The following is a 21908-nucleotide window of genomic DNA, read 5'->3' on the forward strand; positions in this document are numbered from 1 at the left end:
CGCATGCGCAAATTTGACATCATATTTTTAAAGAACATAATGTATTAAAAAAAATCTAAAGTTATAATGAAAGCAGCAAAAAGGAGTACAGAGCACATCCATAGTTTTAACTATGCCTGATCCAAGGTAAACTTATATGGAATTTCAAAGTATATATTGTGTATTATCTGTGTAGTATTTTATTTAAAGTTTATTTTCACATTCTGTTGCACTTCACTGTGTAAATTACTGTAAACATTAATGGCACCTTATATTTCTTATTTTAATCATTCCTCTGTAATAGTTAATAATTGTTTATTTTTGTGCATTATAAAACATTTATTCAAATAAAGTAGTTTGAAGTTAAACCAAATACACACAGTACATTGTCAATCTCTGTATCACATATTATGCATGCCAACTCAAAAAACCAAACTCATAACAGTGATAACCTTTATTTCAAAACAAAGATGATAATTGTGTAAAAGAAATATGCACACACACAGACAGACACACACACACACACACACACACACACACACACACACACACACACACACACACACACACACTACTCTGCTTGAAATTCCCCTCCTTCATTGAAAAAACAACTGAGCAATAGCCCTCAACCTCCTTATCGGAATAAAATCCACGCAGGACTCTGCTTCTGCCATCACCTACCCAGGTGGGCAGTCCTTGTATATTGCAGTGCAAGCCCTGAGTCATTGAGTACGGCACCGGGAAACCTTGCTTATATTGTCTGGAAAATGCACTCCAGTTCACAACACCTAATTTAGATAAAATGCAGAAAAAACAATATTGAATCATTTTGAAGAAAGGCATTAACATAGTACACACTCAAAGAAATTTATTTTTCAAAATATTTTAAACATATTACAGGAAGATGTTAGACAAAGATATGTTTGAGTGTTATTGGCTTTGTCTGTAAAGTACCTAAGAGACTTACTTTGTTTATGAACAACATAAACTAGTTAAAAAAAAGTTTGTCAAGACAAACTGAAAGTTTGAAATAGTTTTAAAAGCTTGAAGTAGTTTTCAAGCTGAACGTTTTGATATAAATGGATAGACAGACAGATAGATAGGAAGAACAGACAGATAGATGGATAGATTGTACAGACAGCACAGTGACAACACTGTAAAACTCCCTTGATTTTTAGACCCAGGTCTCAAACACCTTTATAAGAGTAAGGTAAATTTCTTGAATAAATTGCAGGGAACTCAATACATTAATATGCTTTCTAAATGATAAAAACAACAAAAAAAAAAAACAAAGGAGAATCACAATTAGTTTTATTTTAGCAAAATACAAATGTTCAACTCCATTAGCCTACTTTTTAATTTATTTTACCACAAATTTATTTAACAGAACTTACAGTACATGCACTGCATTACGGAGTGTAACTTTTATAGTATGATCTGATAATGGGGACAACACTTATTTTGCAATGCATGCAAAAATCAACTACATAACCTCATTAATGTAAGTCTTTCTGCTCTACTTGAAGACATCTTTCAAGCCTTAATCTGTTTAAAGGCGAATTAAGACTTTTACATATTTTAAGACTCGCTGAAACCCTGTCATTTTTAATGCAAATTTATATCATAAAACATGTCATAACTTTTTTTTTAAATCTAAAACATTGATGCTCTATGACATCTCTTAGATTTAAAAGCCGTTAACACAAAAGCACAATTGTTAAAACAGCATAAATAAAGCTTATTGACTTACTGCCATCGAATCTCTCGCCGGAAGTGATTGAAACAAACTGCGCGCGCGCGCGTGCGCACATGCGTATTATATGACGATAGTCATACTTTGCGCATGCGTGGTAACACATACGTCACGTACATACGTGACGTAGAGACGTGACGTCACCGCGCTACAGTCTGCAGCGAGGGGTATCTCACTGGAGGGGGGAATGCTTACTTTCACGAAGGCTGTCAACAAACCAAAATGAAAGCAGCTAAATATATATACATAACAAATTGTAAGCACATTCCAACAAATGTATTTTAAAAGTTTGAATTAAATCGGCATGGGAAATGTTTTCTTCTTTTTTCTTCTGTAACGTTACATTTCTGCATCTCATGAACTTGACGAGCTTCCTTAATCCATACAAAAACGTGCAATTACTCATTTCTAAATGTGGTCACCATCATAGTTTACTAGAAATGTTAACAAATGCATTTACTATTTAATTTTAGAAAGAGAAAAGCAAAGCAATTCAACCTACCGTCTCGGTCCCATGAAGATAAAATGGCTTTGTCGTCTTGCGAGGCATCAGTTATCGAGGGGCGGAGTCAATATAATTCGGCGCGGTTTTTTGCACTTTCAGTGTAAAAATAAAATTACACTACGTAGCACCCTGTAACTACACTGAAGAGGAGTACTTTTTAACATTGGAGATTGTTAATTTAACTCTTTAGGAATTTATAACTTTTAACACTGGAATTTTTAAACTGCCGATTTTACTGTGTATTATAAAATGTGTTAAAGTAATAGGAATAGACTGGAGAATTTAAAGTAATTGGGTTAAAATTATTATTAATTAATTAATTATTTATTTTCATACTTGTGTTTATTTAAGGTGTCAATTTCCACGTGCTTATTAGTGCTTCACACTCCAGTCCAGTTGGTGGCGGTAATGCACCGAAAGTTGGTTGGCCAACCGCCATAAAACTCAAATAGAAGAAGAAGACTCGCATGGGTTTCAGTCACGTGACTTTTTTGTTGTGGTCGCCATCTTTAGGACCGTAGCGCCCGCGCCACCGACCGTCGATTTCAGGTTTAGCTCATTTTACTGTCTATGATTCCAGGGGAAATGGCAAACGTTAACGTCAAAGAAACGGGCTCTGTTAACGTTACTCAGATGAAAATCGCTGATTCTATCTGATAAAGAAAAGCAACGCTATTACAAGAAAATTGATATTTTGGGTTTTGATCCGTATTTACTTCCGAATCAACTACTGACCCCGCTGAAATCTGTCGTTAACTTGCCAAACATGTCTTTTGGTGACATTTACATCTACCTCGTCCACAATCCTTCTCCATACAGCGTCCATACAGGAGTCCCTCAAGGCATACAAGAGCACTGAAGCGTACATGTATTTTAAATCAGGATGGGTGAATGATCCTCGAGTTTATCATCTGGAGATGAAGACACTTTTCTTATTTACAGGAAAGGTAAGATATTTGTTTACTTAACTTTACTAGCTAAGCTACTAGCAAAGCTAGCTAGGTCAATGCTAGGATAATAATGAACAATTGCCAATGGAATTTCGTTTTTTAAAGCTGACCTTATGCATGTTAGCGAAAACATAATGTAGAAAATAGCTAGGAGTCTTAAATAATGTTATATATGTTGAACTTAAACATCATTGGTTAATCTGGCTATATTGCTAAATTTATAATTCTCAATTTGTGTTTCATACTTAAGGTTAAGCTTTCACAAAACCTTTCTGTGACCCCAACACATCCCTGGATCACAGTCCAAGAGGACGGGACAGTACTTATGGCTCATTGCACCTGTAAGGCAGGCCTAGGAGAGGTCTGCTCTCATGCAGCAGCTCTTCTGTTCTCTGTTTTGGCTGCTGCTGATATTAAAAACGGGCAGGCTTGCACCGAGAAGCCTTGTGCTTGGGCTCAGACAAGTATGAACTCTGTCAGAGGGGTCCCATATGAAGAGATCTGCAACATCAGTTTCTCTCATAAACAAGAGCCATGTTCAACCTGATATCAGACCATCAGATAAAGACTCCCAAGCATTCTTTGAGGTGCTTCATAATAGTGAATTGCAGGAGTCCAAACCAAAGATGAGTGCCATCCTCTCTGTCATTGAGGGCCACTCCCACAGGCAAGATGCTCTGCTCCACTGAGTGACTGAAAACTAAGCTCTTTTGTGGCTTGCACATAATACTTTACAACTCATCTCAGTTATGATAGGGGGAAACAAAAACATGGGCTAATTATAATGAGTAATTACTACAGGTCTAGAATATTTAACTGTACATTTGTTCTTTTGTCACTTTAAATAGTCTGGACACTATATATTGTCACTTAAAATGTCTTGTTTCTGTTTCTCTCTCACAGGTACATCCCAAAGGTGATACAACTGGACTTGCCAGCTCCTCTTTCCACATTGTACTCAAGCTCCTGGCTGGAGATGGAGGTTCCCTTGGTGCTGATTGAGAGTACCAAGGTCTTTGATGATCTACATCTAACGAAACAACCGGTAAACATTATAAACATTCTCCTTTTAGTTTGCCATAGGCCTACTTCAATTGTATTGGAGTGTAATATCCATAATGATCAGGCTGTTTTGGTACAACTCTTAATATTTCAGTGTATCAATTCAAATGATAGACATGTTCACATTTTAATGTGAGAGCTTGTAGAATACAATGTGAGAACTTGCAGAACAAAAATCCATACTTGCATGTTAAAATTTGCACTTGTAAAAAATATTCACACACGTGATCTGAATTTGAAGTCACACAAAGAAAAAGGAAAAAAACACTGTCAAGAGAGCTTGCATCACGAAGTGGTAAATCTGTGCACCTCAACTTTTGTAGTAAATGTTTGCAGCTGTCATGTTCATGTACATATCAATCTACACATTTGTGAATATTTTTTTTTCTGTGACAGGTGTGTAAACATTTCTACATGTGCAAATTTTCAAGTTACAAGTACATATTTTTTGTTCTGCAAGTTCACACATCGTATTCTTCAAGCTTTCACATTTTGCACCATATTTACCTGCATGCTTACATTCCAATCTTTGTCAGATGGGGTCAACAAAATGAGGACAGAGCAAGGGAAAGCTATGTTGCTATGATGCAAGACCACCATGAAGACTTCCAGGTGAGGGCATCAGGCTTCATCATCAACCCAGAACTCCCCTGGATTGGAGCATCACCTGATGGTTTGGTAGCCTGCACTTGCCATGGAGATGGCGTTTTAGAGATAAAATGCCCCTTCAAAACCAGGAACTGCTCCCTCACAGAAAGCTGCAAGGATTCCTCATTCTGTCTTGGCATAGGAGAGGATGGGGTCATGGCACTGAGAAATTTCCACAAGTACATGTATCAAGTGCAGGCACAAATGCACATTGCAGAGGTGAGTTACTGTGACTTCATGGTGTGGACACCGCAGGAAGTTTTCACCCAGCGAATTCCATATGATCCTGTCTTCTTTCACGATGCTTACGGCAAAGTGGTGAATTTCATCAAGAATGGAGTGCTCCCTGAGCTGCTGGGGAAATGGTATACAGCACCACGCCTTACTCCCATATACACCGCAGCCACAAAACAGCCACCTGAAGTGGGATGCTACTGTGGTCAACCTGTGGCCTCAGATGTCATCATTTGCACATCTGGAAATTGTAGGCGAAAGCACTTTCACAAGACCTGCCTTAAGCTGACCAGAGTGCCTAAGACATGGAAATGTGTGGAGTGCAGAAAACAAGTTTAGTATTACCAGTCTGTGACATGACAGTCTTGTATAAAGTACTTGAAAGCGATACTTGAGTAAAAGTACAAGTATCTGGTTCCTACACAGCCTGTTTTTGCACACCCTAATTATATCTGTATTATATTTTTGACTTATGTATATTGTATAATTCGGTCTGCTATACTTGCACTATCTGTATATTGGCTTTTTTCTACATTCAACATTCTTATAGACAGTTATTTCAGGTTTATTGTGTTATCTCTGTACCACATCAGTAATTACACTGTATATTTGGCTCTACACTACGTTTTAGCTTCTTACAGACCGTCTATGTATGCTTACTGTGTTATAATTGTAATTGCCTTGTAATGGTTACTTATTCTGCACTTTATGTAGCTAGTAAGTAAAAAGTTCATTCTGTCATACACACTTCATTAGAAGTGTGTATGTATATATATGTGTATATATATGTGTATATATATATATATATATATATATATATATATATATATATATACATACACACTTCTAATATTTAAGTACATTTAATATCAGAAGATTACTTTGGATACTTAAGGACAGTAAATAACAGACATTTTAAGACTTACTTTAAGTAATAAATTGTTAAATTGTGTGTGAAAATTCTACTTAAGTACAGTAGTGAAGTATTTGTATTTTGTTACATTACAACACTGCCTAATGGAATGTGATGGAAAATGTATAAATTGCACATGTACTGTTACTGCAATGTGACCATGTACAATAAACATCACTAAAGTGTTGTAATTGAATGAATAACAATTTATTTCACAAGTAATTTCAGCCCATATCAATATACACACACATTTGTGATTTGTGATAGTCTTACTTGTTTTAGAAAGAAGTAAACAAGACAAACACAAAACAATTTTACATGAAACTCATAAATAACAGCCTTGTATAAAAAAAAAAGATCCAAATATATATTACATTTGTACACAATTGTTTAACCTTGTGACACTAAGGAAAACAATGTTGCTGACACCCATGCTATTGCGAGGGCACAACAGATTGGCAAATGTTGCACAGAGCACAGCACACTCTGATCTTGTCAAGAGATGTAAGCTCTCCTGGAGTTGCAGTCTGGCAGAAAGAAATGGTTATTGTGCTTTGTAAAATTGTGTACTTATTCCTCACAAGACCAATCACTCGTTCAACATGAATTCGAACAGCTGCTAGCCCCCTTGAATACTAAAGTTCACTTGGATGCAGTTGCTTTTTCCCTCTAGTAAAGGCAGGTATTTTGAGATGAGCACTGTACAATCCCACAGCATCCCCTACTGTGAACCCTCGATCTGCTAAGACCAAATCACCAGGTAACAGATTTTCCAGGTAGCCACAGTTCTCTGTAAAGTGCCTGTCACTTGCTCGCCCTCCCCAGCCACGAGGCACAAACGATATGACTCCCTGTGGAGTTATTGATATCATGTACTTGGCAGTATTGTGGTGCTTATATTGTGAGTATGTTTGTGCTCGGGCTCTCGAGTTTTTAGGTCTCTCAATGAAAATTTCAAAGCAGTCTATTATGGATGTACAATTTCTATAACTACTATTTTTGAAACACATGGGTAAACTAATTTGAATCTGTTCCTTACTGGGCCACAGTATGAATCTAAACAACCTATCATGCAAGACATTTAACGTACTGTTAAAAATTTGGCCTGCAGTAGGCTTTGACACATGAAATATATATGAAAAGAAGTGCAGTGGTAAATTCAGTCTCATTCTCATTAAGGTCATTAAAAAGCTTTGAAAGGGATTCAATCCAGGTCCCACCTTGAGGAACGCTGACACAAAAGTGAAGACAACCATCAGCTTGGCAAAGGATGGGAGGCCGGTTAAGTCCTGCACCATGTCATCATTGTCCTTAAAGGTTTCCTGGCTGAAGGATAACTTGCTAACCTTTTCCCTGAGCTGATAAACCTGTGACCTCAGTGCAGTGCACTCGTCTGTCAATCTCCTCACAGTTTCATTGCAGGCTTCATTGGAGCATGGTACACTGCTCTCAGCATAGACTGCAGAATTACAGTAGCTGTGATCAGCTGTCTGACCTCTCCGCTCCTGAGCTGTGGTGTAATCACAGTCATCAATCTGCATATGGCTGCTGTTGTCACAGGGTGCCACCGGTCCAACATCACATGTCCTTCTCTTTCTTTTGACAGCTTGCATTTGCTCAAATTTGCTGTAACTATTTATTTTTCTTTTACGTTGCCCAGGTGTGAGATAAGCAAACAAACTTGGCACATAGTTGGGGTTTAATGGATTCTCGCTCTTCTGACCTACAGGGGTAGAATTAGATATAGTGACACATTAATGAACATTGTGTGACACTAAGAGGAAGGCTACAGCGGGTAAGTGAAATGCTTCGTTCGCGACGCGCAAAAAATAGTTTTAGAGAACTAGTTTATTTTTAATTTTTTTGAACGTACGGTAGTAGTCAGTTCACTAATCATAGCAGAAGGTTACACCAGACGCAACGCGAACAAACACTTCAGTTACGTGCCTGGTGTAGCCTCCCTGTAACTTTAGCTCTACCACAAATAATATAGAAATTAAATAATTGTGACTTATTTTACTTTGTGACTTAAAATACTTTACTATTTTACTACGTTGTTATGTGGCATGTCATCTTATCTTATCGTAGGGTTGCTAACATAACTAGCTAGCTAACGTGAGTTAAGGAGTCAACTTACCCGAAATAAAGTGTTCATTGCACAGTTTGGAGTGTTCTGTGGGAGTCCACTGATCCCTTTTAATGGCAGCTAACCATTTATGTCGCCTTTCAGTGTTTTTAGGAATATTATAAAACGTATGTCCCGTTTTTTTTTTTACTTGCTGTTATCACAGCCCACGGCACAGCAGATAGAAGGCATATTTACTGTTTACTTCCGGTCCCTTGGTGGTCCTAAAGATGGCGGCGTCTTTAATGTGTGACGTCACATGGATATCCTTTGACGTCACACATTAAAGACGGCGCCATCGCCGTCGTGGAGCAGCCGAGGGGGACACCACACACGAGGAGAAATCGGGCCAAAATAATCCAACATGTTGGATATCCCCGATTTTAGATCGGAGCGGTCCCGACGTATTTCCGAGCAGGCGAGAGCACTCTTAACACACCACACACGGCAGGAATATCTGATCAGATTATTTTACGATAATCGGAGCATCCTTAAGATTGTCGGAAAGGCTAAATTGGGGCTAAAATCGGCCTAATTATCCTGCCGTGTGAACCAGGCTTAAGATGTCTTATGGAGATCGGTAGCTAATCGGCCAGATGTCGGGAAGATGGTGGCATTAGAATGACTGCTGACCGTGAGCCAACGTAAACCCGATATAATTATTATGATCTATGCGGCAGGATCCCACTAGAGCGAGGAAAGCATTCAGACGCCTCGCTCCCTTTGACTTAACACTGGAACAGCTGATTTTCGGCTGCATCGCTGGAAACGCCACAGCATGCTTGAAAATCAGCTGTTCCAGTGTTAAGTCAAAGGGAGCCAGGTGTCTGAATGCTTTTCGCCGCTCTAGTAGGATCCCACCGTTATGTCTTATTGATTTGTTTAAGACTAACTGCTGTCAGATCGTGTTCCAAGGACACAAGTTCAACAACACTCAATAACAGTTTATGTGATGTGTTCATCATAACATTTCTTCCCTAACAATTTGACATGTTGAGAAGTAGGCAACTAGACCACTTGCATGCGTCCTTATTTTTGAGTTGCCAGGTTTTATGACAAAAAAAGTTTACATTGATCATACACAATCTGACAACCTGGGAAATATCAGTCTAACAGAAAAAAAAAGAATGAAACAGTAATTTTAAACTATTTAAAAAAGTTTCATGGTCATGCAAATTAGGCTACAGGAGTTTTCCGGAGAAATAACAAAACAGGAGGGCACCGGGAGATGACCTTGAAAATTTATTTTTAGGTGTTCAAGCACGAAGTGCTGAAAACCTATTGTAATTGCTATTTGAAAAAAAAACAAAAAAAAACTAAAACGCATCGTGCAGCCCAAACCGTAAGGCCTAAAGACTTAAAAACTCGGCCAGATGGTAGGCCACACTTTTGGGGAGAACCTATCAGAGTATGACCCCGATTGGCCCATAGGTGGCGCTACAGCAACCAAAAGTACTAAATTGCTCATAACTCATAGACCGTTGGTCCTAGTCCTCAAGCTTACACCACTGTAATCCTTGGCTCAAGACGGACAATATGTATAACTCCGATTTCGATTTAAGCAAAAATAAAAAAAGTTATGTCGGATTTTGTCCAAAACCTACTTTTGCGAACTAGTCCCTGGTTTTTCGCCCGATCGGAACCAAACCAGTCTAGGCCTATTCTCTGGACTCTCTAGATCAATAATTATCGAAAAAAAGTTGAAATTTTGCAATTGGGTGGCTGTAACAGGGTCATTTAGAAAAAGGGGCCAGGCAAAATACACTCAAAAGCCTATAAATCCTATACGAAAACTCAGAACTTCACAAAAATTAGTGAGCATATGTGACATAACATCCTTAAAAAGCATGCCAAATTTTATGGAGATCGGACCATAGGTGGCGCTATAACTGTTAAAAAGCTTTGAAACAATGTATTTCCTATGGCAAATTGCCTGTATTTGCTGTAAATGGTGTTTCCCATTTATTATCATGTAATGTTCATATCATAATGTTCAAAACCAGTGCAGTACAATTCTCTGGACTCTCTAGATCAATAATTATCAGAAAAAGTTGAACAACTTCATTTGGATGGCTATAATAGGGTCACTTCACAATGTAGCCATGACCTAGTGTCCCCAAAAGCCTATATCTCTTTAATGAATGCTCAGATCTTCCTAAAAACAAGTCAGAACATGTGCCATATGACTCCAAAAAATCATGAAAAATTTCAGACAGATCGGACAAAATTTGCCTCTATAACAGTTAAAAAGGAGAAAATTAAATGAAAATAATGGCATATTAAGCCAATAAGTAGTATTTTACTGCCCCCTGCTGTTTAAAATATGAATTATACTTGAGTAGTGTGACAAAATTACTATTTAGACTTTATAAAATTACTATTTTTAACATTTACAATCACATTAAGTCAAATTTCATCTATTGAAGTATCACTATTGACAATTCTGTCACATTGACAAATGTGAATCCTGAATGAGACATAGTTCAAATCTCTGTATCTACAACAGAATGTGTGTGTAGTCCTATGTTTCTGAATAAATTCTGAATAATCTGATTAATAGTTTGCAAAGACATGTATGAAATACCATTCAAATATATTTTCATAATGATTTTGTGTGTGTGTGTGTGTGTGTAAGCTTGCATAAAGGAGTTAAAATGGAAAAACTGGTTTGCTTTAGTGCAGAACAATGTGTTATATTGTGGTAAACCATGCTAGAAGAGGGTAAATCATAGTGAATCATACTAGAACTTGAGATATCATGGTAAACTATGGTAAATCATGCTATATTCATGGTAAATCATACTGGAACATGGTAAATCATGAAAAACCACACTAAAATGTGGTATATCATGGTAAAACATGCTAAAACATGGTCTATTCCATCTATGATGTCAGTGGTTAAATGCTTGCTACATAAAACTTAATGTCTTTTGATGCTTGTGTGGTTAAAAATCTTAAATGCCTTAACTGCTTGAACACCGCTAAATGCTGCTTGCAGCTTTAATTTACTTTGTTTTTGCAAAAGCAGTTTCATTTATTTTAACACTCCACAAATCACACATAGAAAACTACAGGTGAAACTCGAAAAATTAGAATATCGTGCAACAGTTCATGTATTTCAGTAATTCAAATTAAAAGGTGAAACTAATATATTTAGTATATATAACTATATACATATGCATGATTATACTTTTCAGAGGGCCGACATTTCTGTATTTAAAATCCTTTTTTTTTTTATTGATTTCATGTAATATTCTAATTTTCTGAGATTTTGAATTCTGTTTTTTATAAGCTGTAAGCCATAATCATCAAAATTACAACTTTTGCACGATATTCTATTTTTCGAGTTTCATGTGTACAACAAAAATAAGAAATTCCCTCCAAAATAGTTAGTCAGTTATGAAAAATCATTCCAATCAATTATTTCACTTAAGATGCTTCCTCGCGCCTTTGCCGCCCCCATTCCTGTCCATGCTCAGCCGCAGCCAGTTCCTCACGCTCATCTCTACGTCAGCCTCAGTGGAATTTTGTTGGGCAGGATTTCTTAACACAGCAACAGGGGGAAAAAATAAGACAGTAGCACATACGTATCTCCATTTGATTGTTTCGATAAAGACAATTCAGAAAAGTCAGAGCATTTTACAAAAAAAAACTTAAGACATTTGGTTGAGAATAGTGTGAGAACTGTATATAAATATCAAGAACAACTGATATAAATACAGACACCACATATGGGTTGAATAGTGACAGAATGTTGCTTCAACACATTGTAGGACTTACTCAGGAGTACCTGATGAATAGGCTGTGATTTAAGGCCTGTCTTCTGGCCCCTCCAAAAGGAGCCTTTCAACAGCTGGGGAAAGTACAGGAAGAAAATATTCAAAATTATACAAAAAAAAAATGTAACAAGCAATGCTCATAATACAGTAGTTTACTGACAACAGCAGAGAGAACCTTCCCAAAATACCTGTGCATCCAGCAGGAGCTGAACTGGCAAATCTTTGACCTGTGGAAAACAGAAAAAACATAGGTGTTAACAAAAATACAAAGTATGAAATGTGTCTTGTTTTTTAATAAAACTGTGAGAGAGATAGAGACAGAGAGACAGAGACTTCCTACCCAAATTAAAACCGAAACAGGCAGCCAGCTACTCTGTCTCAGCCTCGAGCCTAGCATAACACAGAGTAAGAAGTACAGACACATAAAACACATCATACACTAAAATATGTCTTACTTTGAGGGGTCCTGTGTGGAAGGCCTGGACAGGATAGAGGGGTTACACGACACTGCGGCATGTTTGTGTTCACAGACACTTGAAACAAAGATTAAAAAGGTTAAAACAAAGATTAATGATTCTTTCAGGTAATCAGTGTCAGATCATATTGGATTCAGTCAGAATGACTGTATAAATGAGGGCAGCCTTTTTGCAGTCTGCACAGCCTAGTCTACACCAAAGAACCGGCGTCAACTGTGATAGAGAGAGAGAGAGAGAGTGAGAGAGAGAGACAGAGAGAGAGAGAGAGAGAGAGAGAGCGCTAGCTAGCCACCATGCTCTCGGGTCAAACTAACTTGAATGTATGTAGTTTTAGACTAAGACAGCTAGTCTGATTGCAGGAGAACAGACTAGATGACTAGACTAGACTGGACTGGTCATGTAACCGCACTGAGTGTCTGTGTGTGACGCAGCTTTAATTGCTTACAAAGTTGTTTAACAGACCCTGTTCTGTGTCTGCGTGTTAATTAACTTACATTCAGGAGAGCACATCGCTTCATCACTGGGTGTGTCTTGCTGCCAATCATATTGTGGCACTAGGAAATACAGAAAAAGTCCTGTTACACAAAGATCAGCATCACCAAGGTCCAACTAACAGAGCTAAACGAGTGACCCCACAGCAGTGGTTCTCAAACTTTTTCTGTCTTTTTTTTCATTCCCCATTTTGTATAGGACTGTGCTGTGTGTGCTGTGTATTGTGTGTGTGTGTGTGTGTCTGTGTGCACGTGCCTGTCTCAGTGTGTTCTCCATCTGCATGCTAAATAGCATACGTTCAGGAGAGCCCAGCCCTTCATATTCGGCTTCCTGCTGCCAATTAACAGTTGTCACTATGAAATGATAAAATTACTGCCAAACAGGAAGTAGGCTTTTTGCTTTCAAACCTTTCAAGTGCGCTTACAGGCACACGTTTAAAGACCCAATGCATCACATATTTAACGGAAACTTACATTCAGTAAGAAGAAGGTCCTCATTCACAGATGTAATCACTAAAATAGAAAAACACATTAATGCTGGTTATACGGTTTCTGCTTTCCTTGCATATCAATGATACATCTTTATCAATAACGATTAAAAAATGTCCAATATAGTGCACAAAAGTCTTCAATTGGGAATTTACATCATTAAAAGTAATCTTTGAGAAGTCTTTAGTTGTCTTTGAGGTTAATTAAAACACATACTTACTGTACAAAGGCAAAGCCGCTGTGTAAAATGGCTCTGAAAATAGCCTTTGGGGTGTATGTAGCTCCTGTCGAGAAGAAACATAAAAAGGAGTAAAATATATTGCAAATGCCTTTAATTAATATGCACTCTGTTTTAATTTATCTTTATTGGCTAAACCAGTAGCTGCTATATTAAGAACATGGCAAATCAGAACTGTAGGATGACTTCTAGATTTATCACTTACAAAAATCAGATGAAAATCGACCACTGAAAAAACTGAAAATACAATTATTCTATTTTGTTTAAATTACAAAGGTTAATAAAGGCTATATTTGATGAATAGGTGTGTGTCCAAAAAACACTTACTTCACTTACTATCACTTTACTACTCATAACCACTTTTTTGTCTGACTGTCTACAGTCTACAGATACGCTTGTAGGCCTACTAAACTGAGCTCTTTGATTGACAGGTCTACTTTTAACGTTACAATAGAGACGCACAACAAAAGAGCTGCCTTTAATTTTAAGCATGTCACTTTGACAAAATCATTAAAAATGCCTTCAGAGTGTAAGGGGTTATTATTATAAAAGGACAGATGTAATTTTTGTGAGGAAAAAAGACAGTCGGTCAATTTTATGACCGTTTATTAGTTTAACCTGCCTGTTTAACGTTAACTTAACTTACCTCTCCTCAGGCTGAAAGACAAGACCAGTTCCCCTCATGTCTAAAAATACTGTCTAAAATAACTCACTGAAAATATTTAATACGCGAACATATTAACAGTCAGTAACTAAAGTCAACAAGTTAATAATGTGATGGAATTCGTTAAGTGAGTGACAGTTGTGGCGTCCTATCAGAGGAAGAGAACGGGTTGTTTATTGAGGGTTGGTTGTACCCAAAGAGCGTCACGACTCGTCCCTCCTCGTTTCGTCATCCACTAGCGCCTCAGGTACGTGCTGATAGTGGTTGTTAAATCGTGTGTTGAGAACGCTATTGATGTGTCGTCACTTCTTTGTATTGTGTGTCCACTAGAATTTTTTTCCGACGGTGTACTACCAGCTCGGATTGGGTGTCTGCTCCTCCTTCAATGTTAGGTAAGCGGTCTCGTGTTGAGTAGTGTATTATGATGGCGTGCGGTATAGTGTGTAGCTATGTTGTTAATGTGTTGCTTCCTGTACCCCAGCTGGTTGCCAGTATTGACGGTTGCGGTAAACAGTAGCCTATGGGAATGGTATATGAGTAGGGTGACCACCCGTCACGCTTTGTGTTGTACCGCACAGCATTTTCACCCCTTGTCCCCCACGTCGCATATTGAGAAAATGTCCCGCATTTTGATCAGTCTGTTTGTTTTTTATTATCATATTAAGAAAATGTGCATGCGTTCTTTTGCCTTTTTAAGAAAGCATTTTGTTTATTCTTTTTGCGCCGTAGTTTTTCACCTATATATTTAACAGCGCTTCGTCTGAAGTGCAAATACAACAGCCGTTTTTAAAATCCTATCCAATGGTTGAAATGAAAGGAGTAAACACGGTCACTAGTAGGTTGTCAATCAAAATGTTGAGCGGTGATTCGTTCCATGTGTTCCCTGTCAGAAAACAAATGGATAATTCGGTAAATTAAAATTTTAATTTAACAGAATTCATCAACTTATTGCCTGCTGTAGTTGTTTTAATTCACATCCTTTCTAAAAATATGAAAGTGTTTGGTGTAATATATTCTTAATATATAAGGCTGTCAATAAACTAATTTCATGTTGTTTTATATTTTATTTGTTCATTATTTATTTTGTTGGATTTTAGTTGGACTTAGTCAGAACTGTTTCCAAATAGTGATCTGCATGATGCCTGCTGCCTTGCTCAGTGATGTTGAATTTATATGGCAAGTAAAATAAAGACATGTTATGTACATTGTGATGTAATTGTGTTGTCTGGAAGGGACTAAATAACAAGTATTTTTATCAGCTGAAATGCAGAATACAAATGTTTTTATTAAGTTAAATGGACATTATATAACAGTTTCAGGTTATGTTTTAGTGTTGGTAACATGTCCCACATCGTCCCACATTTGGTTTGTTTGATGGTGGTCACCCTATATATGAGGTGTTGTCCTCCTGTGGTAAGTGTCATTTAAGAAAGCCGGAAAATTGTAGTGAGACGAGCACTAGTAACGTCTCTCTTCTCTTTAGGGCGTTTGTAGAGTTCTGTGTCTCTCTCTCTGTGTCTCTCTCTCTGTGTCTCTCTCTCTGTGTCTCTCTCTCTGTGTCTCTCTCTCTCTCTCTCTCTCTCACCGAAAAATTATAATCTGAGTGATAGTTGGACGTGCACTAGTGGGTGACTATGTGTGTGTGCTGCAACAGCCTTAACTTCTGTTCTCTTACGAGAGTACTCTCGTACTGCGTAATATCTTACGCTATGGGGAAAACCTCTTTTCCACGAGATATTGAAGCCAAAAAATTATCCTTAATTTTGTATTTATGTAAAACGCTGTGCAGCAGCATGCAGACATAGGCAAGGCGGCTTGCGCGCCTATTGGCTGCCCTGCGGCAACAGCAGCAGCCTATCGAGAGAGGCGCTGCGTGACACACATCCAATGGGGGCGATTCGCGCCCATCTCGTCACGTCCCGCCAGAAAGGGCGTAGTCTCGCCCTATAAATATAGCTCGATTAGGCTGGTACAACTGATTTTCATCTCTTCAGCGAAGCACACGCATCGCTGGATCCAGAGTGGGAAGCCGCGCCGTCGACATAAGCCTTCTGCGGGACGAGCCTTGGACCTGAAGCCGCTGGCCTTCACCTCGCCGCCTTCAGTCGCCGTACCTGCTACGCTTTCCGGCGTCAATATCCTTTTACTCTGCTGAGAGTGTGTGTTCGCCGTCGCGACTCACACTCTCTCTCTCTTTATCTAAAAGAGCAGCGTCTTTTTAAAGATGCTTCGTTCCTGTGGCTCGTGCTGAGCCGCACTCAGCGACGGGGACCGCCATTTCATCTGCGTTTCCCGCCTGGGTAAGGATCATGCAGCTCTCGCGCTCGCTGAGCGAGCTATTGCCATGGTGACTCTGAGGACTCGCCTGGCATTTTTTCTCCGAGTCTGCACTCCCGCCAGCTGTAGTGCCGCGCCGTAAAGCGCCGTACTCAGCGGGTCCCCGAGCCTTCTCCAGCCCGTGAAAGCTCGCCGATTCTCCCGCCAACTTCACCAGCTTCAGTCGAGTCGCTTACTGACGGACAACGGCCGCCGCGCGCCGCCGCCATTATGACGACGAGATAGCTGCATCTGTAGAGAAGACCCCGCGGCTAACTTTCTTTACGTTATAAGAAAGCTGCCCCGCCCCCCGTGGGCGTGCGTCACCGGCGAAATGAGGATAGAGTGTGTTTTTGGTCCCGCTGAGGCCGGACCAATCTCTGTTTCTCAAACATTTCTCAGCTCCTCTTAGTTTGAGCGGCTGAAAATGTCAATATTGCAGCAACGAGCCTGTTGTATAACACGCACTCCTGCAAACAAACGCCGACACACACAAAACTGTGATGACGCTCTTTATGTGCTCGGGCTATTTTAAGCTTTTGTCGTTTCCCCCTGTGGCTCAGTGGCGAAACCCAAAGCCGTGGCTCGGGAGACCCGTGTTCGAGCCCAGCTCTCGCAACGGATATAAAAATAACTAAGCACAAATTAAACCGACTCATGTCAGTTGTGCAATAAATGTAGTGTACGTGCCCACAACGCAGTGCCCACAAACACTACACAAAGCATGTCCCACGGTTTCTGTAAAAACGAAACCAACACATTCTGTTATCAGTGCAGTGAATGTGCCCGCTATCCCGCGCCCGCATTCCCTCACAGACATGCCGAACCCTATAGGGCTCGTCCCGCTCGCATTCTCTCCACAACATGTCAGAGAGAAGCTGAGCGCGACCGGGCTGCCCGCTGTGATCAGCGTACCCCCGCCTCTCACACTGTGAACAGTGTTTATTTCCCAGCACACCGGAGCTCTCCGGCCGCCGTTATGCCGCGGCCAGAGCCCAGATTTCATTCTACCTCTAGCTATTCATGCAGATGCGTGGGCAAAGCTTCCCGGGGTATCAGAATGGGTGCTGAAGACTATAATAAGAGGCTATTCGCTACAGTTCGCTCGTCGCCCCCGCCGTTGCGCGGCGCGAGTCGAAACGACGGTGAAAGACGAAGTATCTCATCTACTTCGAGCCGAGATAGCGAAACTACTGAGCAAAGGGGCTATAGAACCCTTATCTCAGGCTCAGAGCATAGGGGGTCTTTACAGCAGGTATTTTCTGGTACTGAAAAAAGACGGGGGTCTCAGACCCATTCTAGATCTGCGACAGCTGAACAGAGCGCTCGCGAAGCGCCAGTTCAGAATGATTACAACCAGGAAAATCCTTGCACAAGTTCGCCAGGACGACTGGCTTATATCAATAGATCTGAAAGACGCATATTTTCAAATACAAATAGCGTCGCGTCACAGGCGATTCTTGAGATTCGCCTTCGAGGGCCAGGCATACCAATACAAAGTCCTACCGTTCGGCCTGTCCTTGGCACCCCGTACATTTACGAAGTGCATGGACGCGGCTCTCGCACCCCTGAGACTCCAGGGCATGCGAATTTTGAACTACTTGGACGATTGGCTGATTCTAGCTCGGTCACGATCAGAGCTCATAGAACACAGGACCACATTACTCGAGCATCTCGAGAATCTGGGTCTCACAGTCAATTGGGCGAAAAGTTCGCTGTCTCCCAGCCAAAAAATCTCTTTTCTGGGAACAGTGCTGGACTCGCTATCCATGACAGCGCGCCTGTCGCCAGAGCGCGAGCTGGACATTCAGCGCACCGTGAAATCCTTCCGCCGCGGCTCGATAGTCCAGCTCAAAAGGTTTCAGAAAATGCTGGGCCTCATGGCCTCAGCAGCTTCAGTGCTCCAGCTGGGTCTGCTTCGCATGCGCCCACTGCAGCTGTGGCTGAAAGCGCGAGTTCCCCCCCGGGCATGGACCGCTGGCCGGTTTCGCCTCCGGGCCGATCTGGAATGCGTTTCAGCTCTGGAACCATGGAAAGTAACCGACTGGTATCAGTCAGGTGTGACTCTGGGGACTCCCTCGAGTGTGAAGGTGGTGTCCACGGACGCCTCCACCTCGGGATGGGGAGCGCTGCTCGAGGGCAGACCGTTCTTTGGCCAGTGGTCAGAACGGGAAAAACTCCAACATATAAACTGTCTGGAAATAATGGCAGTCGACAATGCGCTACGGCGCTTCTGTCCCCAGATAAAAGGCCACCACGGCTTGGTCCGTTCGGACAACATGTCAATGGTGGCATACATAAATCGCCAGGGCGGCATCAAGTCCCGAAACCTTTACAGGCTAACGGAACGCCTCCTGGTCTGGGCTCAGCACAACCTGCTTTCACTGAGAGCGGCGCATGTGCCTGGTCACCTGAAGGGAGGGAGTGTTAAACACGATCACAAAGGCGAGAGCCCCGTCTACTAGACGGCTTTACTCCGCGAAATGGTCTGTGTTCTCTACCTGGTGTCAAGCTCAGGGCTTTTCACCCGTAGACTGCGGGGTCACGGAAGTGCTTTCCTTCCTTCAAGAGCTGCTGGATAAGGGCAGGACCCCATCCACGCTCAAAGTGTACGTGGCGGCCATAACAGCGTTTGCAAAACCTGTGTCTGGCCAGTTACTGGGGAAAAACGACCTGGTCGTGCGATTTCTCGGGAGCTCGGAGGCTGAACCCTCCTAGACCTCCTTCAGTCCCGGCGTGGGACCTTTCTACGGTTCTGGAAGCCATGAAAGGTGCCCCGTTTGAGCCAATCCATTTGTCAGTCACGAAGCATCTGTCTTTCAAAACGGTGTTTCTTTTGGCTCTCGCTTCAGTGAAGCGCGTAGGGGACTTACAAGCGCTTTCAGTAAGCGCGTCATGTATGGAGTTTGGGCCTAATGACTCAAAGGTCATACTCAAACCAAGGCACGGGTACGTGCCCAAATCCCTCAACACACCGTTCAGGGCCCAGGTCATTTCCCTGTGCGCCCTCCCGGTTCATACTGAGGAGGTGGATGCGAGTCTCCTTTGCCCTGTCAGGGCACTGAGAGCTTATGTGTCCCGCTCGTCTGTCTTCAGACAGACCGAGCAGCTCTTCGTTTTGTTTGGCGGACGCTCCAAGGGACTGGACGCATCAAAACAGAGCTTATCCAGATGGATAGTCGACGCCATAGCACTGGCTTACACTTCTAAGGGCCTGCAGTGTCCTTTAGGTGTCAGAGCACACTCCACGAGAGGCGTGGCCTCATCGTGGGCGTGGTATAGTGGGGTTACCTTGCAAGATATCTGTACGGCCGCGGGCTGGGCCTCGCCGTCTACATTTATAAGGTTTTATAACCTGGAGGTTCCCGCCTTACAAACCAAGCTTGTGTCGGTATAGAATTCAGTGTTATCTGCCCCGCTGTGTCGGCCCAGATACTGAGTTTTGCCTGTGCATCGCTCACCGAGCGATAGAACAGCCCATGGGTGTTGAATAACCCTTTCTATTGCCCAGTTCAGGCTGAATACGTTCACCCTGTCTGTGTGGAGCACTGTCACATAACTAGCTCCTGTGGGATGCTATTTCATGGGGGATGATGCTTGCAGCCTCTCTTCTCCGACTCTCTGTGAGTCCATGGTGATTATGCACTATATGAGCCCCGGGCTTCTGCCCTTGGGACTTTGGTGTTGGATCCCAGTACGCACGGCGTTTTGCATAGTGTTCCCCATAGCGTAAGATATTACGCAGTACGAGAGTACTCTCGTAAGAGAACGTACTCGGTTACTAACGTAACCTCGGTTCTCTCTAGAGAGGGAACGAGTACTGCGTATCTTGCCGTGCATACACAGCTCTGGTTCGCTTCGGCAATGAAAACCAGTTGTACCAGCCTAATCAAGCTATATTTATAGGGCGAGACTACGCCCTTTCTGGCGGGACGTGACGAAATGGGCGCGAAACCCAGCTGTTTGTTTGTTTCTCCCCAGGGACTGAGGTGCTTTGGCGGAAGGACACTTTTGAAGTGCCGGTGTGTGATTTTAAGCGCACGGTGACGTGTGTGTGTGTGTGAGTAGGATCGTTCTTTTGGAAAAGCCTATAAGTGGTCCTTCCGCCTGTAGCCCCAGCCTGGGCGGGGTGGTGGGTTTTTTCTTTTCCTTCTCTTTGGTTTGCCTTGTGGGTAAGAAAAACAGAGTTTTCTTGAAGTTCCTTCTACCCTTGTGGGTAGGGGACTGTGTTGTATGAGCCATTAGTGCTGCCCTCTGAGATCTTTCTTTTCCAAGTGTTATCATGTACATGTGCCGAGTGCCCTGGGTTTTAAACAGAGGAAAAACTGTGTTTTTACAACTTTTGTATGGCAATAAAAGATTATTTGTAACTTGATTGTACTTGCGTCTCTGACCTCCCTGCCTAGTGTAACTACTGGGTATATTCCCTGATTGAGTCAGAGTGGCGTAGTCTACTATCACAAAATTATTTATTAGCAACCCAGAAGCCGATTGTATCGCCACAATAACAACTAACCAAGTCTAAAAACACGTAACGTTAAGTTAATCCTCCGGGGCCAAAATTCTGTCATCCGTTTATCGAAAACATTTCTCAGAAAACTCAACGTTTTTCTAACAAAATAATATTTTTCAATAAAAAATAAAAAAAGGCAATATTTACTTTTGTCTGTTTGTTGGGTATTATCATCATATAAAATAAATTGTGGCATATGGATCTACACAAGCTCAACATACCTTTGCGCTTTCATCGCCGGCTTGATGTGGACCACGGTTGCGTAGGCAGCAGCATTTGTGGAAAAAAAGCGGGATCGGCAAAATGGTTCCTCGCGGTTCCTCCGCCAATCTCCGGAGTGTGCATGAATTGGAGTGCCTGTAGACTCATCCCGCCGATGGTTTACCCACCTTAGTTTTTTTGGTGTGCAGGGAAAAAAACCCTTCCGATACTTTGCCGCTGGTGCCCTCGAATTGCCAACGTTGGTAAGACTGAACCAACGTTGGGATCAGTTGTGCGTTCAGTTAGCATTGATTTTCCGCCATATTAATTTGTGTGATAAACTGACGTGTGAGAATTCAGCACTTGTGGGTAGTTCGGTAGAATTAAATATCCTTTTTCCTTTATATCTGCAGGACTCGCGTGTGATATCTGTCTATTATTAGCACTCGCAACCTGATTCATACCACTGTAATGTTAAAAAACATGAATGCTTTCACTCATCCATTAACATTATTAGATCCATCAGCTTAAAGGTTGTATCAGCGATTTCAGGCCCAAACAAAAATTATCAC

The 21908-nt window shown here is 41.3% G+C and overlaps 4 protein-coding genes across 13 annotated transcripts in view; 2 read left to right on the plus strand and 2 right to left on the minus strand.

Annotated features, from left to right (window-relative positions):
- The window catches only part of LOC143710998 (MIF4G domain-containing protein B), a 1123636-nt gene that overhangs the window by 831391 nt on the left and 270337 nt on the right, over window positions 1-21908 (plus strand). The gene's annotated exons all lie outside the window — the stretch shown is intronic.
- LOC143710977 (uncharacterized) overlaps window positions 1-21908 on the minus strand; it is a 223226-nt gene that overhangs the window by 59280 nt on the left and 142038 nt on the right. The gene's annotated exons all lie outside the window — the stretch shown is intronic.
- LOC143711004 (uncharacterized) lies at window positions 11589-14276 on the minus strand. Of its 4 annotated transcripts, none has more exons than XM_077202304.1 (9): window positions 13848-14276; window positions 13625-13688; window positions 13390-13428; window positions 13213-13269; window positions 12919-12978; window positions 12404-12427; window positions 12137-12175; window positions 11948-12022; window positions 11589-11723 (listed from the first exon to the last, which is right to left on the minus strand). In XM_077202304.1, coding segments are annotated over exons 2-8 (264 nt in total). In that variant the 5' UTR covers window positions 13626-13688; window positions 13848-14276; the 3' UTR covers window positions 11589-11723; window positions 11948-11978. The 4 variants fall into 4 exon arrangements, 3 of the variants coding, with proteins under 3 accessions (XP_077058419.1, XP_077058418.1, XP_077058417.1); XM_077202303.1 differs by having other exon boundaries at window positions 12404-12481; XR_013194720.1 differs by having other exon boundaries at window positions 11593-11723; window positions 12404-12455; window positions 13848-14263.
- LOC143710961 (uncharacterized) overlaps window positions 14530-21908 on the plus strand; it is a 43098-nt gene continuing 35719 nt past the window's right edge. Inside the window, exons 1-2 of one of the 4 annotated variants that reach the window (XM_077202228.1) lie at window positions 14530-14553; window positions 14637-14698. In XM_077202228.1, the coding sequence (XP_077058343.1) occupies window positions 14692-14698 (7 nt within the window). In that variant the 5' untranslated portion in view covers window positions 14530-14553; window positions 14637-14691. Of the gene's footprint in view, window positions 14554-14573; window positions 14750-21908 lie in introns of those variants that run through there. The other 3 variants (XR_013194708.1, XM_077202227.1, XR_013194707.1) reach the window with 3 other exon arrangements.

Source organism: Siphateles boraxobius, unplaced genomic scaffold, assembly GCF_051911475.1.
Source record: "Siphateles boraxobius isolate OS27281-9 unplaced genomic scaffold, OSU_SipBor_1 49, whole genome shotgun sequence".
NCBI classification, from domain to species: Eukaryota; Metazoa; Chordata; class Actinopteri; order Cypriniformes; family Leuciscidae; genus Siphateles; species Siphateles boraxobius.

Bases quoted from the DNA above. Each gene is read 5' to 3' on its own strand.
- LOC143711004 (XM_077202302.1), bottom strand. From the start codon at position 13,236: ATGAAGGGCTGGGCTCTCCTGAAC. The intron at 12,428-12,918 runs GTAAGTTAATTA...TATCCTGTCCAG, and splicing joins AGCGATGTGCTCTCCTGAAT to GCCTTCCACACAGGACCCCT. The intron at 12,176-12,403 runs GTAAGACATATT...TGTTTTCCACAG, and splicing joins TCCACACAGGACCCCTCAAA to GTCAAAGATTTGCCAGTTCA.